The following is a 17,373-nucleotide window of genomic DNA, read 5'->3' as shown; positions in this document are numbered from 1 at the left end:
CTTCATAAAATGTTCAGGAATGGGCAACTGTTACAAAAAAACACTTTTAAAGTACACTAGCATCAATTTAAAATTCACAACGGAACAGAAGAGCTGGACTCTGCAGCAGAAGAATGCAAACGATTCAGTCACGGCCAAGTGTCTGTCAAAGCTCATCGCCGGTGCAGACCTCGAGTGAAACCTGTTGGAAAATAATGTTATGAAAAAACTTGTTTTTTATAAAGCTACAGAGCTTTTTTGAACTGCAATAAAATTAACATGAAAGAATGACCAGTTATTTGTGAAATGCTTAAGCTGCATTGAGACAAAAGACAGGAATGAATGTGCATTAAATCACCTCTCTTCATGCGGCCTCGGCCTTCAGACCAGCGCTGCAGCTGTCTGGGCCCAGGACGGGAGGGTCTCCGTGGTGCACTGCTCGTGTCTGAACAACAGGACAGGGAACATAACAGGGTCCGTGAGAGATTCAGGAAGTATTCATAAGCCTCTCTAGTTCTATGTGATGATGAATGTCAGTACCTGCAGAGCTGGAGGAAGGCTCCTGGGAGGTGGAGGGGAGGACAGTGGAGCTGGCTGAAGGCTGGCTTGGTTCTGCCGCTTCTTGAGAGACCATTGGGTCTGACACCTCTGCACTGGATCTGGAAGAAAAGTCAAGACTTGAAATAAAATATAGAACAGAACAGATGTAATCTCTACTAAATAATCCAATAAAAAGTCGAGCAGTACGACTACTTTCTGAACCTAATTTTACTATTCCTTCTACTGAAGCGACTGCAGAGACGCAGATCAGAGCTGGTCACCTGTCAGCGTCCGGCTCCAGGAAGTCGTCCCTCTCCTCCCCTGCCGCACTAGTCCCGGACACCACGGGCCCCGGAGTGGACGTGGTCACCATGGGAACAGACTGGGACGCATGCTCCGTCGTGTCCGAGGGAGCGATCTCTGAAAACACTGTCATCGAACAGAGGGGGAGAGTTGTCAGCCAGATAAATTATATTGTTAGCATAATATTATACATTTGATCAAAGTCACAAAGTCTTTACAAATATTTATTGAAAAATAAGTAAAGAAAACAACCACACAAATCTATGGGTCATTGTAAAGACTTTGGTTATTTGTACATTGCATAATTCGTCCCAAAAGAAACACATTTGCATTTTTTTGTTTAGCTAAAACTATACCCAAATGAACTCCATATTGGACAATACCTGGAGCTTGGAGCAGCGCTGTTGGGACACTGCGTCCTCCAGACTCTTCTTCCGTGAGGAACATAGGGCTTTCATACATCCCTAACCCTGCAGAGACAAACACAATTAGCAAGAGACACTTATAAATCACTGAAGCAAAGCTTTTAGTTCCACTGAGCACCTCCTTGTGATGCGAGCTCTCCCAGGTCTGAGTGAGTGGAGGTGCTGGCCTGCGGAATATCTTCTGATGCTCCAAATCTGAACCTGGGAACGCCTGCCACCTGAGGGGACCTGGAAAACACAATGACCTCTGAACTCTCCATGAACAGCAATGGGATCTTATGAGGTTAATGGTGGTTAACCCACTGTATGGCTTGGTCAAAACCATCCGAGCGCTGTGGGGCCACGAGGGTGGGAGCGCTGGGAACCATCCGGTCATCGTCGTCAAAGTGCTGCGGCAGGGGAGGTCATAAAACAAATGATCAAGTGTCAATGAGGAGAAAAACTGCAACAAAACTTCACATTACAAATGAAGTACTGGTAACCGTTAGTAAAAAGTTCTGGGAAAAGCCACTCAGATGTTACTTACAGCGCTGCCCGGAACGCCAGGAGCGAACTGAGCCAACTGCCGACGGCCAGGAATGCGCTGTTGAAAAAGTTAGAATCTAGTATTAGAACAGAAGAAAATCATATTTGGGGTTTTCCAACAGCGGCTGTTTAAACTCTTAACTCTCCGAGTCTCCAAGATGTACTTCTTTCAGGGTTTTTATCAAGTCACTTATAAATTGGTTCCATTCTGTTTGCCCAGTCTTATGCATTTCCCTAAAGCAGCTCTAATTGATTGCCCCAAGTGACTGTATACACTATTAAACTCAGAAACTGCATAAGCCGTTATTACATAATGCAGTAACCATTAAAATGAGGACTTACCAAAAATCAATGCACTAAGGAAAGATTTTTTTGTACTATATGGTGTTCAACAATTGTTGTAAAAAAAAAAAAGAATAAAAAAAAAAGGTATGGAGTCTTTAATGATAAACTGTTCTGTACCTGAACTTGAGTGGGCGGAGCCAGCTCGGAGCCCGAGTGGATGTTGAGGCGTGCTTGTTGGTGCATAGTTCTTCTGGGCGACTGGGGCATGCGAGTCCCAGAGCTGGTGATTGGCTGTTCAGTGGAGAAGGCCTCAGCAGCACTGCCCTCATCTAAAATAAAAATAAGCATCTGTATAAGGACTGGGAAACATAGGATTGGTTACGGTAGACAATACATGGCTCAAAATAAAAATAACATGAAGGCTATGCTGCGATAATTTGTTATACCCCTCATCCATATCCTCATCACCCCTCACCGTTGCCTTAACCATTTAGGAAAGACTTGCAAAGCAAAGTCAACATGACTAACGTACACATGTTTACATAAGAACACAAACTGGCCATACATGCTTCAGGAAACCAACATAAAGAGCCCATAGTCTGCCTTTCAAGACGGCATGTTCTTCTGCTTTCCCTTTCAGACAGACATCAACACATCGGCCGCGGTCAGCGTGTGTCTCGTCTCGTATCTAATTGGTGGCGGGACTTTGGGGTGAGCACACGGTGAGACGATGCGGCGGGTGGGTGTGAAAGTGCATTGGTTTTCCTGGCTCTTACAGCTGGGTGTCTGGGAATCAGCGGGCCTCTGGGTGGAGTCCGACGCCCCCAGACTCTCCTCCGTCTCTGTGCCGGGGTCAGTTACATCAGCGCCCTGGAAAACAGCACATAGACATATGAAAGTAATGTCAGACTGGAGGCAAAACTACCCAGCGCAGATGACGACTCAGATTTGTTTCTACATTCACATTAAACCTATCATGACTGCTATTTAAGATGCGGTTTAGACAAATACCACTGAGCTTATTCCCACACGCTTTGGCAGTCTGGATGTGTGGGCAGAGCGCGCATCTGGCTTTGGTTAAGTAGAACAAAAAAGCCCTTTAAAAAGTGTCTATGTACTGAAGTATTTCCATACATGCCAATAAATGTGTAGGAAAAGCGTGAGTCCTTCCAGAAAGTGATTTTGGGGTTCAAATAATCCGACCTTTCCCAGCATCTAAGAGACGGACGTGAGGACGGAGTGACACGCAGGTGCAAACAAAATAAACTGCTAGGTCTTGGGAATATTCAATGAGAAAATGGTTTTACGCTGCAGCAGGTAGCCATTAAAGCCACACTGCAAAACATTTAACCCAATAAAGCATTGATTTAATTACGGGTGGGGCTTTATTGGTGAAAATAAAACCTGCACATCAATGTTTATATTGATTTATGTACTACTCTGTTATTCGGACCTCTGGCTCGTCTTCGTCGTAGGCCTCGTTGCCGTCGCCGCTGCCATCATTACTGTCCTCGCCTTCTTCCTCCATTCCTTCTCCATCATCATCGTCGTCCTCTTCATCCTCCTCTTCCTCTTCGTCCTCTTCCTCTTCGTCATAGTCCTACAAAGTAAAGCATATTTTAGATTTTACCATAATGGTTTTACTGCAGTACATGTTATGACTAAAAAGAGTAAAATAGAGGAAACCTACCGCTTCATCCTCCTCTTCTTCCTCATCCTCCTGGCCTTCCTCGCTCTCGGAGTCTGTCACTATCACGATCACCTCCTTCTGCAGCTCAGTGCTGTCACCTTGTGCCAGAGTCACCTCCTGCTCCATCACAGACTGGGGCACTGCGCTCTCCTCTTCCTCATCCAGAGTTTGGAAGTCTTCATCCTACACAAAAAGCAACTGGATTAGACTATTACCTTATGCCAAGACTACAGAGGCACAGGCAACACTAACTTGAGTCATGCATTTCAAATACTTAGGGGTAAAAATGTCACTTATTGCATCAATTTGCTTGATTTGTGAACACAATAGTCTCGTGGAGAAGATAAAACTAAGTAGAGCCATCATAGCGCAAGTTTTCTCATAACGGACCTGAGATGCTTCTGTAACATCTTGACTGTCTGTGGGCACCACTCCCTCAGCCTCAGCACTGTCTTCTGCCAGCATCTCCTCCTGAAATGAGGATAGAGTTAACCGTATTGGGCTAGACTTGATGCAGGTTACAAAGGCTAGTCCCTCTACTCACCTCTGGTCCTACTCTCTGGACGATGCGTAGTTTCTTGGAAATGGGAGCCCTGGAGGTGTCCTCTGGTACTTCAGCCTCAGTGACAACAGTCGAGCTCTCCTCTTCCTCTCGAGGCCTTTTAGACATGGCTGAGGTGCTTGGTGTGGCAGAAACTGCAAAATAAAAGCAATGGGTATCAATTAAGTAAGTGTTCTTGAAAACGCGTCTGATACCATAGGCATCGTCTTGATCCTATTCTCTACAAACTCGTCTCACCTGTTCCAAACACAGAGGAGCTGGAGGACGTTGAGGGCCACTCGACCTGGCTGCTGGGTGTTGCTTCGATGACTAACGGAGGGGGCTCCTGACTGGCCGGCTCAGAGTGGCTCACGCTCTGTTGTTGCGTTGGTTGGACGAACGCTGTGGCCTGGGACTGGGACTGGACCTGCTGCACGTTGAGCATGGGGCTGGCTAACGTGGTCTGTACATTTGGGCTGGCGGAGCGCACAGAGCCACTAGCACTGCCGTACACGGTCACATGCTCAACAGGCGGGGCTTCAGAAGACTGCATCGCTATAGGGGGAAAATAAAGAGCAGATTTCAGCAAACTCATTTAAAAGTCACATTAAATGTTTGTGTTTTGATCAAAGACATGTCAGGCCTTCACTATGATGCACGTCCTGCTCATTGCCGAGTCGCAATGCAGCCTTGTTTTGAATTTAAAGCTACATTTTATTTCACCTTATTCTTTGGTCCTTCAATAGTACTTTAGAATTGGTTAAATACGGTATTACACAAAACACCAGAAGATGCAAATCTGCCCCTGCCATGAAAAGAGAAGCAGTGCAAAACGAAACTTAGAAGAATGATAGCTACTGGAATACAGGAAGAGATAATGCACAGGGAAGAGTGACCACAGCAGTGTCAGAACAAGTTCGAAACATTATGGATCGAAAGGGGAAGACAGAATCTTTCTCCTCACACCGATAACTCGATACCATGCTAAGAATATCAAAGTAGTCAACAGCCAAAACAAAGCATGTTTTAATTCACACATAGCATGAACATACCTTCCTGACTCTCCACCTGAGTGGTTGGCATGACTGTAGCAGTGGGAGTGGGTGTTGGGACAGGAGCAGGGGTTATCATGGGTCTGATGCTCGCCCGCGGTGTAGATTTGTTTCCAGGGATGGTCTGCTGCTTACTGCCTGAAGGCACAGGAGTCGGTTTGATGTTTGCAGTCGGAGGCTCAGAGGTGCTGGCACTGACACACAAAAAGAAGGACACAGCAACACCATGACTTAATGAAACACAAAGCTTGCAGAAAATGTTAAGTAGTAATAGTTATTTTAATTAAATTACATAATGACGGTATTTCCAATTTGAATGATACTTGTCGACAGTCACAATAGAAATATCTAGCCAGTGATTGCTTGTCTTGCTTTCAAACAGAAAAAGTATAAAACACACCTGCCCCTGTCGGCCGCTGGAGTGGTCTTGAGACTTATCTGCCTCTGTTCAGTGCTCCTCTGCTGCTCCTGTGTCTAAAAAAACAACACATTTTTATTTTAACAAGAGTCATTTCAGAGTGTAGTTTCCAATTGTCTGTTCCTCTTGCTGTACCTTGCTGGGACCCGCCTCAGTCGGCTCGTCCCTCTGGTCCTGCCGCTCCTGCTGTCCTCGCAGGTCTCTGAGCTCCCGCTCCTGTCGGCTCAGTCGCCCCTCGAACTGCGATTTGAGAGCGCTCACACGCACCTCCAGCTCCTCGCGCTGCTGCTTTAGCTCCTCGTTTTCCTTTAGCAACTGCTCTTTGGTTCCTGGAGAGATTGTAATATGAAATATAAATTTAGCGCTTATTTTGAACATGCTTTATGTCCATATTTATTGTAGACCATTGCGTTGTGTGAACTGATGCGAATTATTAAGCCACCCCAACCCTACATTATGTTTGCCTTCGACTTCTGCATTATGAGGACAGTGTCATCTTCTGTATGATGCCGTCCCTCCAGGATATCACGATCGCAAACATTAACGCAAAATGAAGCAAACTGCGGCATGGCAACTTTTCCAAAAGCCTGGAACTTTCTCGCAACTATTCCAATAATCCGCAATTTCTGCGCAACTAAAGTGAATTTCTGAACTGAAACTCAACGTCGCTGTGTGAAATAAACAGTCCTTTCGTGCGTTCTCCTCATTCGGGCCACTATTTAATCAGATTTGATTTACTCAGACAGGTGCCTGTCGCTGAGGGGGTGGAAGGGGGCACACATGATTCCGTTTTAAAATATCCATCCATCCATTTTTCTTCCGCTTTATCCGGGGCCGGGTCGCGGGGGCAGCAGTCTCAGCAGAGATGCCCAAACTTCCCGATCCACACACACCTCCTCCAGTTGTTCTGGGGGGACCCCGAGGCGACACCAGGCCAGCTCGGAGACATAGTCCCACCACCGTGTCCTGGGTCTTCCACGAGGCCTTTTTAAAGGCGTTTTAAAATATGCCTATTTTAAGTATTTTCTTAGTCCCCAAAGTCTCTTTGATTAAAACGGATGTAAAATGCAAAGAAAAGTTGGAAAAATGGCCATCGAAAACGCAACAATCGCAAAATCCGAGAAATCCTGGAGGGACTGATTATGGAGGATAGTGCTATACCAATGAGCTGGTTGAGCTTCTGCCTGGCGAAGTTAAGAGCTTTTTTCATTTTCTCGTCTTTTTCGACTGTTTGCTGCCTCTGCGTTTCCTCCTGTGAAGCTTTCATCTGCAGCTCCTGCCTCAGCCTGTTTAGCTCCGTCTGAAGCCGCGATGTCTGCTCCTGGCTGTTGCGCAGCTCAGTGTCCCGCTCCGTAACAACCTTAAGAAAAAGAAACATAATAAGCACTGGTTTGCTGTATTGGATTTGGGCTGTAAGAGGAATATGAATGGCGCTGCAAAACCACATGCCATTTTCCATATTCATGCACCATCTTTCAGTCCAAACATGGGTTTTTACCTTGTTGACTTTCTCCACTTGCTCTTCCATCTCCTTGATCTTTGCTTCTGCCTGATTCAGGGAGTCTTGCATTTCCTGAGCTGAGGCCTGACGACTCTCCTCATCCTGAGACGGTCCTGCTGCAGCCTCCGCTACAAGCTAAAAACAAACATGTACCTTACACAAAACCGCTTTCATCTCCTCTTTTTTCTTTTTACAGGCGACTTTAGCAGCACATTACCTTATCATGTTCCACCTTCAGCTCGTCGTACTGATTTTTGTAACGCCGGCCGATCCTCTTGACCTGGTTGATGGTTTTCAGCTTCTCCAGTATGTCATTGTTCTTGGCCTCCACCTCCGCCCTCAGTTGATTTCTCTCATCTGTGAATCTGCTCAAATTGTCACGCAAAGACTGGACCTGAGCCTGCAGTGTTGTGCTCTGGTTATTGGCCCTGCAAACAACACAAGAGGAAACACCATTCCTATGAAGCTTCACCGGGCCTTCTTTCAGGCAACTACTTTTGGACATCTTTGCCTTAATATTTTTCGTAAAACCATTTAAAATGTTGTATTAATCTAGAAAATACCCCTAGGACAAAATATGTTACAAAATGTAGTTTTGCAAAACAACAGCAGAGGATGCAACTCCTCTCCCACATTTGCAACAAAAGGAAAGCGGTTCAAATTGAAAGTAATAATGCTCATAATGGCCACAGGGACAGGACATGTCTCGCCATTAAAACTTAGATAAACTTCATGGATCATCATGAAGAGATTGAATATGCTGTACTGAATTATAGTTATACAAAATGTAACTTTTTAAGCTTTTAACCCTGATATTATGTCAAAACACAGGCCCTATGTAACCCCTCGACTTACCTGGCCATCTCAGCCTTGACTCTAGCGCCCTCCTCTGTGAGCTGCTGGATGCGTTTGAGGTGGGCCTCCCTCTCGTCGGAATCCTTCTGCTGGGTCACCAAATGCTGCGAGAAAAGAAAGAAAAAGGCGGACTGTATGGATTATGCTGTTGATTAAGATGATAAATGTTTTGTCATGTTACATACCTGAGTTCGAGCCTTCCAGCGTTTGATATCTTCCTCAAGGATTTTCTTCTCAGCCTGAAGCATCCCGCTTTTTTCACTCAGTTCGGAGTTGGCCATCTGCAGAGGCATAATGTCCGACTCCAGCTTTTGCACCTTGAGGACAATAAAACAAACAAAGGGGTTTGAAAACAGATGCGAGTAACACGTCTGTTATGAAACGATTTTAATACAATAATGCCCTTGCGTTACCTTGGCCCGAGTTTGCTGTAGCTCTTGCTCCATCTTGTCCTTTTCTTCCCTCAGCATCTTGTTGGTCTCCATCAGGATGCTCATGGTTTCGGTCTTCTTCATCAACTCATCGTGCTGAGTCAGAGTCTTCGTCGTTACCTGGGAAATGCCAACATTCACACACACGCACACACACCACGGATACAGGCATAATGAAAATCTCTCTATTTATGCGATCAATTCATAACTAAATCCAACTTAAATCTGCTCACTTGCTAAAAGTGATTTATATACTTGAACATTACCTGCATCCTATCTCGAGCCGCGCTCAAGCTGTCCTGCACCTCCTTCAGTTCTCTCTCCAGGTGCTCCACTCTCAGGCGGTAACGCAAACTTTCCCCTTGGGCGACCTCAAATCGAGACTCTGCAATTTCTTTCTCCCGACGGACAAACCTTTGATTCACAAACACATATGATGGACCATGGACAGTGAAAATTGATCCTGGCGGCAGCAACGTAGTAAAATTTACCTGAGGATCTCGAGGACTTGCTCTTGAGACTTGCCCTCCTCGGTAAAGGAAATATTCAGGGAGCTGTCGCTCGTGGCTCGCTGCAGGTTTTCGGCCATTTTCCTGCTCATCGCCTGGATCTGTTCGTGTAGCATTGTGTTTTGCTTCTGCAACTCCTCACAACGGCTCTCCGCTTTGGACATCTCCTCCTGTGAGAAACAATGGGATGAGAAAACACTTGGCCAAACCATTTTTGACTTGCATATGTCAAATTGATCCATCTGAAGGCATATTTCGGACAAGAGCAGTTCCAATGCTGGAATGTCATCAGAAAGAGAGATGTAATTATGGATTTCAAATAGGATGTTAAGAAAGATGGCGCTAAAACAGCTTGTGCTTGTAAAAAAATCTAGACAGAGTAAAGACAATAAGCACTAGTCTTTGTAGCCCAACCTTGAGTATCTTCTCCTGCTCCTCCCAGGACAGCCGGGCCTCCAGCAGCTCGGCACTGACCCTCAGGCCCCTCTCCTCCAGCTGGTGTCGCAGCTCCACAGCCTGCAGTGCCTGGGCCTTAGCCGCCTGCATAGCCTCCACATCCGCAGCATGGAGCATCATCTCACGCTCATACTTGTCCTGAGCTTCAGCGGCCAGTTTAGCCTTCAGTGGATACAGTGACATTAGCATTAGCACACTGACATGAGCGTTAAGTTTACCGATCCAATTCTCACCTGTTCCCGGCTGTCTTGTAGAGCCTGCTGCCTCTGGGCTTCCAGAACAGCCACTTTCTGCAGCGCCTCCTGGTGCTCAGCCTGTGCACTGCTCAGGTCCCTCTTGAGGGTGTTTATCTACAATTACATGCATGTTCACGATTAGCTGATAGTAAAACTTATTTGGATGACAGTTTCTGAGCGGTTTATATATTGAAGACAAGATTATATAACACATGGCTGTGTCAATGACTTTATAGACTTATCATTCATACAAACATTAATCACAATTTCACGCTTCATGTGACCTTTAACTTACCCTCTCATTCAAAGAAGCCAGAGCCACTTTCTTCTGCTCCTCCAGGCTTTGCTTCCCTTTCTGGGCCTCAGACAATTTCTCCTCCATTTTACGGTGCTGCTCTTGAGCCTCCTTCATACGGGTTTCAATAGAGGATCGCGCTTGCTCCGTTATCTGTAAAGTAACACAGCCGTTAAAAAAAATCACAGTTTGCCAAAGTATCGCTGTCCTTATAATTCAATTTGAGCAATGTTGTTTCTACCTGCTTCTCTGTACCCAGGGACTCCTCCAGACTCTGAGCCATTGACCTGTACATTTCCATGCTGGCGGTGACGGTCCTAAGATTCTCCATCAACTCATCTATCCGTGTTTCAGCCAAACGTAAGCGTCCCTGGACGTCCTCTTGGTTCTGATCAGATGTAGGTAGGCCTTTGAGCAGAAAGATTGACGCAAGGAAAAAACTCAGTAAACAATGTAGTAATGTTCTAAGTGAGGGTAAGAAAAGATTTGCAGGACATTGCAGGACGCCATTCAAACCACAAACTAATAAAAACTACTGAATGACCAACATTTAATAGCGCTGTTTCAGTCCGTGGGCCAATTGTAGCTTCAACTACACAAACAAAAAGTCTATGAAAGACTAAAAGTATGTCAAAAGTGTTTGTGTGTTCTCACTTCGGAGGATGGGTGTAGGTGGAGAGCCCAGGCTGCGGCGTGAGTCACCCCCTGCCTGTGACCTCAGAGAGGCCAACTCCACCTCCGATGCACTGAGCTGGTCCTTCGTCTTCTGAAGCAGAGTCACTTGCAACTCCAGCTGCCTCTTCGTCTCGATCAACTGAATCTGGGTACGACAGCAGAAGAATGGGATTATAGCAAAGTGTCCAAAGGGTTTGATTAGAATACTATTTTTATGAACACACCTCCTGATTTCTAGTGAGCAGGTGGCGCTGTTCCACCTCACTTTCCAGCCTCTTCTGGAGCTGGGAGATCTCGCGCTCCTGCTTCTCCAGCTGACTGTTGAGACGCTGCCGAGTGTCCGTCTCTGAACGCTCCAGAGTGGCCTAGAAGTATCATTCAGAGATTAGAGGAGTTTTACAGCCACAGGACTGATAAGTCAACGTTGAGAGTTTACCTGTATGGTCTGCAGATTTGTGAGTAGTAAAGTCTGGCTCTGCTGTTGACCCAAGAAGGTTTCTTTTTCTTGAGTGAGCCGCATTTCCACCAGCTTCAACATGTCTCTCTCTTTACGGAGATTTGCCGCTTGACCCTAAGGTTTTAACAGAAACCGCAAAATGAGACATTTACAAAAGTGACAATTTGAGCGAAACTAAATCAATAGCCATACTTCAGCAAGAGACAGTTTTTCCTGGGCAGCCTTCAGGTCCTCATTGAGAGTGTGAATGGTCTGTTCATGCTTCTGTATTGAGCCGGTCATCTTTTGCTCTTTTTCTCTGAGGGACGCGATCTCTTTACGATAGCCTTCTACGTTGTCCTGTAGCATCTCATACCTAAAGCACAAATAAAGTTTGTTTCTTTTGCTTTTTGGGGGGGTATTTTATCTTTACTGTACCGTTTAGAGGCAAATTCCAGCTGGGTGGATGTCTTTGCATTTGCAGAGCGGAGTTCGGAGAGTTGCTCTTGCAGTTTCTCACTCTGCTCGGTCATCGATTTGTCACTTTCAAGTCGCTCTTTTTTAAAGTTGGAAAACACATCTTGCAGCTGCAAAGAATTATTTATTACAATTTGAAAATGCTCTTTCACAATATCAGTTTTGTAATATTTGAAAAAGACTTACTTGTCTTAAAGCGGCCTTGGCCTCCAGAGCCTCTGCGGTATCTGTTGCCATGGAGACAAGCGCAGTGGGCGTTGCCGCAGTGGGTGTGGTCGCAGGTGAACGTCTTGGGGTGGACGTCAGAGCAGCCAGGTCCTCTGGTGATGAACCTTAAAATTGGATGAAAATGTGAACCCATGTATCCTCAAGCCTGAAACATCTCCTTGACATGGCTTTGAGCAGTAGTTAGTTACCCTGTGGAGGAAAGTTGACCCCAGTGGCCTGAGCCAGCAGCACACGGTACATGTCCCTTTGCTTCACAATGGTCTCCGTCAGCTTAACCTGTTGAACACGCTGCTCTTTCAACTCCTCCAACTCGGCCTGAACTCTCTCCCAAGTCAGATCCTGTTGACTTCGCCTGGAATGGTCACTTTTGTATTAGGATACTTAACCATCAAAAGCACTAAATCACTCGAGTAACATCTGTGCATTTCCACATACTTGTTGCTGACAAGTCCAAACTCCTCCTTCTCCTGGTCGTCACTGAGCTCCCTGAGAGCCGCCAGAAGACGCTGGTTCTGCTTCTGAAGCTCCTCGACGCTCCTGAACGTCACCAAGTGTTGAGTGATGACTTCTGATGTGCTGCTGATGTCAGCCGAGCTCACATCCTCATCTTGGAGCACATGGTTCCCACGTGCCTCCTCCAGCTCGATGAGCAGCACTCGCACCTGCATTACAAATATTTTTACACAACATAATGAAAGAGTAATATATATATTTCAAAAGTCACATTCATATGTTTAGACCAACCAATACAATGTCTAACCTGTTGAGCCATGTCTGCCAGCTGCATTTCTGACCTCTGGCCGTCTCTTTCCATAACTGAAGCGAGCTTGTTGGCTTCATCTGCCTCGGTTTGTAGACGATGCACTTCCTAAAAATCATAAAATTCACAAAACCATTCAAACAGATCATTACAAAACTTGTACTTAACAGAAAATTCCAATATCTGGAGACGGCATACCTTGCTAGCTTGCTCTAATTGGGCTGAGAGACTCGCCACTGACTTCTGCATGCGCTCATGCTCGTCTCTTTGCCGCTTCAGAATTGGGGCCTTGGCCTCCACCTCCTGCACTATGTCATCCAGGTACTTGTTGACTCGTTTATTTTCCAGCCGCTCCAACTGCAGATGCTCCTGGCTTTCCACATATGCTGTGTACAACTTAAAAAAAAAAAAAAATCACAATACAAGACCAGTGTATACATATTTAGGAAGTCTGTTCATTTTATTTAATTTACCAATATAATCACGTACCTCAGTCAGTTTCATTTTGGGTTTTATCTTTGACACGGCAGCTGCTGTGGGCGACATGGTCGTTAGTTGCTCTTCGGTCAAGGATGATGTCCCAGCAGGGCCTGAAATAATATTTGCATTATTACTACTTTTATTAAATAAACCCATTTGGAAGGATTTCTCACAAAAAACAAACAAACACAGACCTCGGAGGTTAAATGAAGCAAGCAGTTCGTTGGCATTGTCCAACTCTTTCTCCAGGCACTGAATCCTCTCCTTTAACTCTGCTGCAGTCTTATCAGTGTCTGCGTTCATTTCCTGCACTTTTTCGTCAAGAGCTTTGTTAGCTGTAAACAAGAGTGATCAAGGTTAGACTCCACTAAAAAGCGAAAACACAAACAACGCTGAAGGAACTTGTCTTACCTTCTGCAGCATCCTTTAGAAGTTTATGCAACTCTTCTACTGCTTGGCTTAACTCCTCACTCTTTGCCTCTGAGTCTGCTGCTGCTCCCTGTCACAACACAATCACCTTTATATATTAAATGTTTTACTCATTCACTTGCAAGAATAGATATATACACATACCTTGTACAAATTGGCAAGTTTAATGTTAGCATTGAGTTCATTTCTGAACCTCTCCTCCACTGCAGCTTGTTGCACTTTTGCCTATAATAAAAAAAGAAAAAAAAGAAACAATAATCACGCACTCATTAAAAGATATGCTGTAAATTCTAAATGTTAAAGGAGAGGAACTTATAAAAGTTACCTCTTTAAGCTTGCCGATCATTTCCTCATGTTGTTTCTGTAGATGCTCATTTGAAGTCTTACAGCTGGTCATTTGGTCCTGGAGCCTGTTCAGCTGTAATCAATTATATACTCTTATTAAAATAAACCAAGCACTGTATCTCCACTATCGTAATTTAAATGAACATACCTCATCCTCTTTATTATCCAGGCCACATTTCAGCTGCAGAATGTCGTTGCCTTTCTGTCGGGACAGGGACAACAGCTCCTCACTCTTGGCTTTGAGCTCCTCATTGAGCCAAGAGATTTGTCCCTGAAGCAGCTCCTTCTCCTGCTCCATACGCTTCTCTTTGTACTAACATTTCATAAAACCCCATTAGATATTTCGTTAATACAAATGAGACGGGGATGCCAGCCACGAACTTACCTTAATGTTAACTTCGGCTGCTTCGAGCTCGTCTAGCTTCATCTGCAAAGTGATCCTAGATGTACCAGCTTCAACCAGCTTGTCATTTAGTTGCCTTAAATCATCTACATGAAAGAAATCAAAACAACGTGTTCTGTATTTGGCTGATCAAAAACAAAAGGATATATTACAGGACAAATGTTTTCAGTTGTACCATTTAAATGCTCCACCTCCAGTGACCGCCTTTCAAGTGTGCGCACCAGCTCTCGCTTTTCTGCTTCAAGCTCTTCTCGAGCATTTGACAGCAGAACCTACACCAGACAATCATTATAGGAAAAGGCACTACATGCATTTAAATGTTTTTTTAAATGAATATGGGAAGACCTGCTCCGATGACAGCCTCTCCTGTGTGATCTCATGTTCACTGTTTCTGTTACGCAGAGCTTTATGTTCCTCGTCTGAATGAAAATATGACAAATAAGTTTTAGTGATGAGTAAACAGACCTGTAATGTATTTAACATGTAATCCGTTGTACCGAGTTTGTTAAATTCCTCTTTGAGCTTCAGGTGCTCCTGCGACTTTGACAAAAACTCGTCCTGACACTGGGCAAGTTGCTGCACTTTTTCAAAGAAATGTTGTTCTAATGGAAGTAAAAGCATAACATTAGAGCATTATCATTGGCAAACGTGAGAGAAATGTGATGTAAACTCTAAAAGAGGACAAGCTAACGTTAGCCTTAGTGATTTAAACATCCCAAGTATCTTATTGAAATCGTTGTGGTTTGGAGTAAGGCTAAAAGAATACATGAATTAATAGTTGCAAATGTTTTAATTCATAAAGACGTATAATACCCAAGTTTAGGTCACATTCAAATATGGTGAGCATGGTGAGCAAGTGGCTGAGTTAGCCAGGCTAACCACCAGATTTTAGAGGGAGATTCTTACCATGGTCCACCCTAAATTGCTCCTGCTGCGCCTTTAAAGAGTCGATTTCATACTGCTGGTCCGAGATGATCTTTTCTATTTTGTTTTGGATGTTTTTTGGTAGTTTTGAGAGCTCCGACGCCTCCAACTCCTGCTGTAGCAGAGCCGCCATTTTTCCCACAACAATTGTCACGCATGCGCATTTGAGTTTGTCGTTCACATGAGCATTGTGGGTAATGTATTTCGAATGTTCATATTTTCATGTAGTCTCGTATTTATTTATTTATTTATTTATTTATTTATTTATTTATTTATTTATTTATTTATTTATTTATTTATTTATTTATTTATTTATTGCTATAAAAATGCTTTAAGGTCCAAACTAATACCTCTAGCCTTACAAAAATATAATGATTTGTTCTCATTTATTTTATCTTCCTCATTTCTCCGTTTGCATGCATCTATCGAAAACACGCCGTGTGTGTTGTTCCTCCGCAATGGCGACGTATTTTTGACCAATTTGATGACATTTGTACCGTTATCAAATCGGAAATCGCAAATTCAAACGTTAATGTGCAGCATGACCGGTGATGTCCGGTAGATGGCACTGCTGCACCTCATGATTGAAATAGGACAGAGGTTTCCAAAGCTTTCAGGCCCTCTATGCAAGTCAGTCGGGACGCCGACTTACATGGGTTTTGGTGCTTTTATTAAAAGCAGCACAACTTTAAAAATCTGGTTTAATGATTTACATTTGCGTAGTAATATTGCTTTTGTTCACAAATATAGGACTATGCTCTTTTCATTTTACAATGTTGTTAAATATTGTGAAAACAACAACTTAACTTATTAATATGATTTATTTAAAACACTTGTGTTTTCCCATTTGCTGTCCCGGGTGTAAACCATGCTCCTGTAGGGAACAACAAACTTTTGATGATTGTTCTATTTCAGAGACAAAAAAAACATATATGTATATATATGTGCTCAGCACTAGGTCTATGTTTTAAGGGAATTGGTTTGTGAGCCTGTTGGAATCTTATTTATTTAATTATTTGTCTACTATAGTTTTCAGTCACTAATATTACGCTGATAATAGGCCTATATGTCCCAATCGTGTGGACCAGTTTTTAGTGGTGTTATGAGTTATTTTATACTGAAGAAGAATGTTGCTCCAGGCAGTGGTGCAATTTTCTTACACCTCACTGTCACGCCTGGCATACAATGTACAGTAACCAATGGCAACCAATGGCTATGATCTGAGTCAGCCATGTTGGGGTCTGTCTGCACTTGCACACAAAACCCTCGAGTGTGGATGGACACACAAACCACCATCACAGTAAAATTGTTCAGCCTTGACTCACGTTGACAAGGGATTTCCTCTATTAACTTTTGAAATCTCAGATACCAGAGTGAAAAGGTTAAAAGGTGCCTACACATTCATTTCAATGGTCTGTGTAACCAGCATTATAATCCTTTAATCAGCACGTTAGTTTCACTCAAATATATCTAATCCGTCTCAAATATCATGCTGTGTAGGTGGAGGTGGCTATCTTTTACTGCAGCACACCTTTTGAATATTTTATGAATGAACTTTGTCCTGGTTTCCATACCCTCTCTCACAGTGTTTTCTGCTTCATTTATCCATGCATTGAGGACTATACAGTACTACGTTTCAGCTTTTGCTTTGAGGAAAATGACTATAATTGACCTAAATCTAATTACAGTCATTTCACAGAGGCTTTTGCATGCATTGTTGGTGATCTCTATTTTCCTCCATTTAAAGCAATAATTAGACTGTGTATTTAGCTAATTTTATTACGTTTGTATACGTGTATTAAATCAAATTATTAGTCTGACTTATATATTTTCTTTATGTAATCACAAAAAGTATTATGATTTGGATTTATTGTACGTTTTACAACTGAAAACAGTTACAGTTACAAATTTCCAGCTGTTATATCCGTTATGCACTGGCCTCCATGATCAATTCATTTGCACTACAAGTTAGAAATTATACCATTTCCATTTCTTTGTAATCTCCCCAAAATCTGTGCAAAATAAATAACTTCCTGTTTTGTTTTGGATGCTCCAAGCCATTATTTGATCTATTATGTCATCTTGCCCATATCCGGAGTCCATATTTGGATACCCGGACCCCCCTTTTGTGACATCATCCAATTTGTTTCAGAGGGGGAACTGGAGCGTGGCAGC

General features: G+C 43.7%; 1 protein-coding gene across 2 annotated transcripts; it reads right to left on the bottom strand.

Moving 5' to 3' along the window:
* Positions 1 to 5: 5 nt before the first annotated feature.
* On the bottom strand, positions 6 to 15,342 carry tprb (translocated promoter region b, nuclear basket protein). Of its 2 annotated transcripts, none has more exons than XM_079575421.1 (51): positions 15,181 to 15,342; positions 14,772 to 14,876; positions 14,620 to 14,693; positions 14,450 to 14,546; positions 14,257 to 14,360; positions 14,020 to 14,184; positions 13,852 to 13,944; positions 13,671 to 13,751; positions 13,509 to 13,596; positions 13,292 to 13,432; positions 13,107 to 13,207; positions 12,816 to 13,013; positions 12,618 to 12,725; positions 12,293 to 12,519; positions 12,046 to 12,209; positions 11,816 to 11,961; positions 11,591 to 11,739; positions 11,366 to 11,528; positions 11,153 to 11,287; positions 10,941 to 11,081; positions 10,696 to 10,861; positions 10,283 to 10,449; positions 10,042 to 10,194; positions 9,744 to 9,860; positions 9,469 to 9,672; positions 9,037 to 9,224; positions 8,812 to 8,959; positions 8,528 to 8,665; positions 8,300 to 8,431; positions 8,115 to 8,218; positions 7,477 to 7,687; positions 7,257 to 7,394; positions 6,920 to 7,118; positions 5,894 to 6,087; positions 5,741 to 5,814; positions 5,341 to 5,534; positions 4,547 to 4,843; positions 4,292 to 4,443; positions 4,138 to 4,218; positions 3,748 to 3,930; positions 3,511 to 3,657; positions 2,834 to 2,927; positions 2,235 to 2,386; positions 1,774 to 1,830; positions 1,551 to 1,636; positions 1,366 to 1,475; positions 1,206 to 1,292; positions 801 to 948; positions 520 to 638; positions 338 to 424; positions 6 to 181 (listed from the first exon to the last, which is right to left on the bottom strand). In XM_079575421.1, the coding sequence occupies exons 1-51, from the start codon at positions 15,329 to 15,331 to the stop codon at positions 153 to 155; spliced, it is 6,987 nt and encodes a 2,328-aa protein (XP_079431547.1). In that variant the 5' UTR covers positions 15,332 to 15,342; the 3' UTR covers positions 6 to 152. The 2 variants fall into 2 exon arrangements, with proteins under 2 accessions (XP_079431547.1, XP_079431548.1); XM_079575422.1 differs by having other exon boundaries at positions 7,477 to 7,624.
* Between the last annotated feature and the right edge of the window lie 2,031 nt (positions 15,343 to 17,373).

Source organism: Gobius niger, assembly GCF_951799975.1.
Source record: "Gobius niger genome assembly, chromosome: 17".
Taxonomy (NCBI): Eukaryota; Metazoa; Chordata; class Actinopteri; order Gobiiformes; family Gobiidae; genus Gobius; species Gobius niger.
The sequence above is the reverse complement of the archived record's forward strand: the minus strand, read 5'-3'. Positions and strand labels throughout refer to the sequence as shown.

What these genes read in the sequence shown, in the direction of transcription:
- tprb (XM_079575421.1), bottom strand. Translation starts at nt 15,331, where the DNA reads ATGGCGGCTCTGCTACAGCAGGAGTTGGAGGCGTCGGAGCTCTCAAAA. An exon ending in CCCTGGGTACAGAGAAGCAG is followed by an intron (nt 10,195 to 10,282) that starts GTAGAAACAACA and finishes GTTACTTTACAG; the next exon opens with ATAACGGAGCAAGCGCGATC. An exon ending in AAGAAGAGGAGGATGAAGCG is followed by an intron (nt 3,658 to 3,747) that starts GTAGGTTTCCTC and finishes TTTACTTTGTAG; the next exon opens with GACTATGACGAAGAGGAAGA.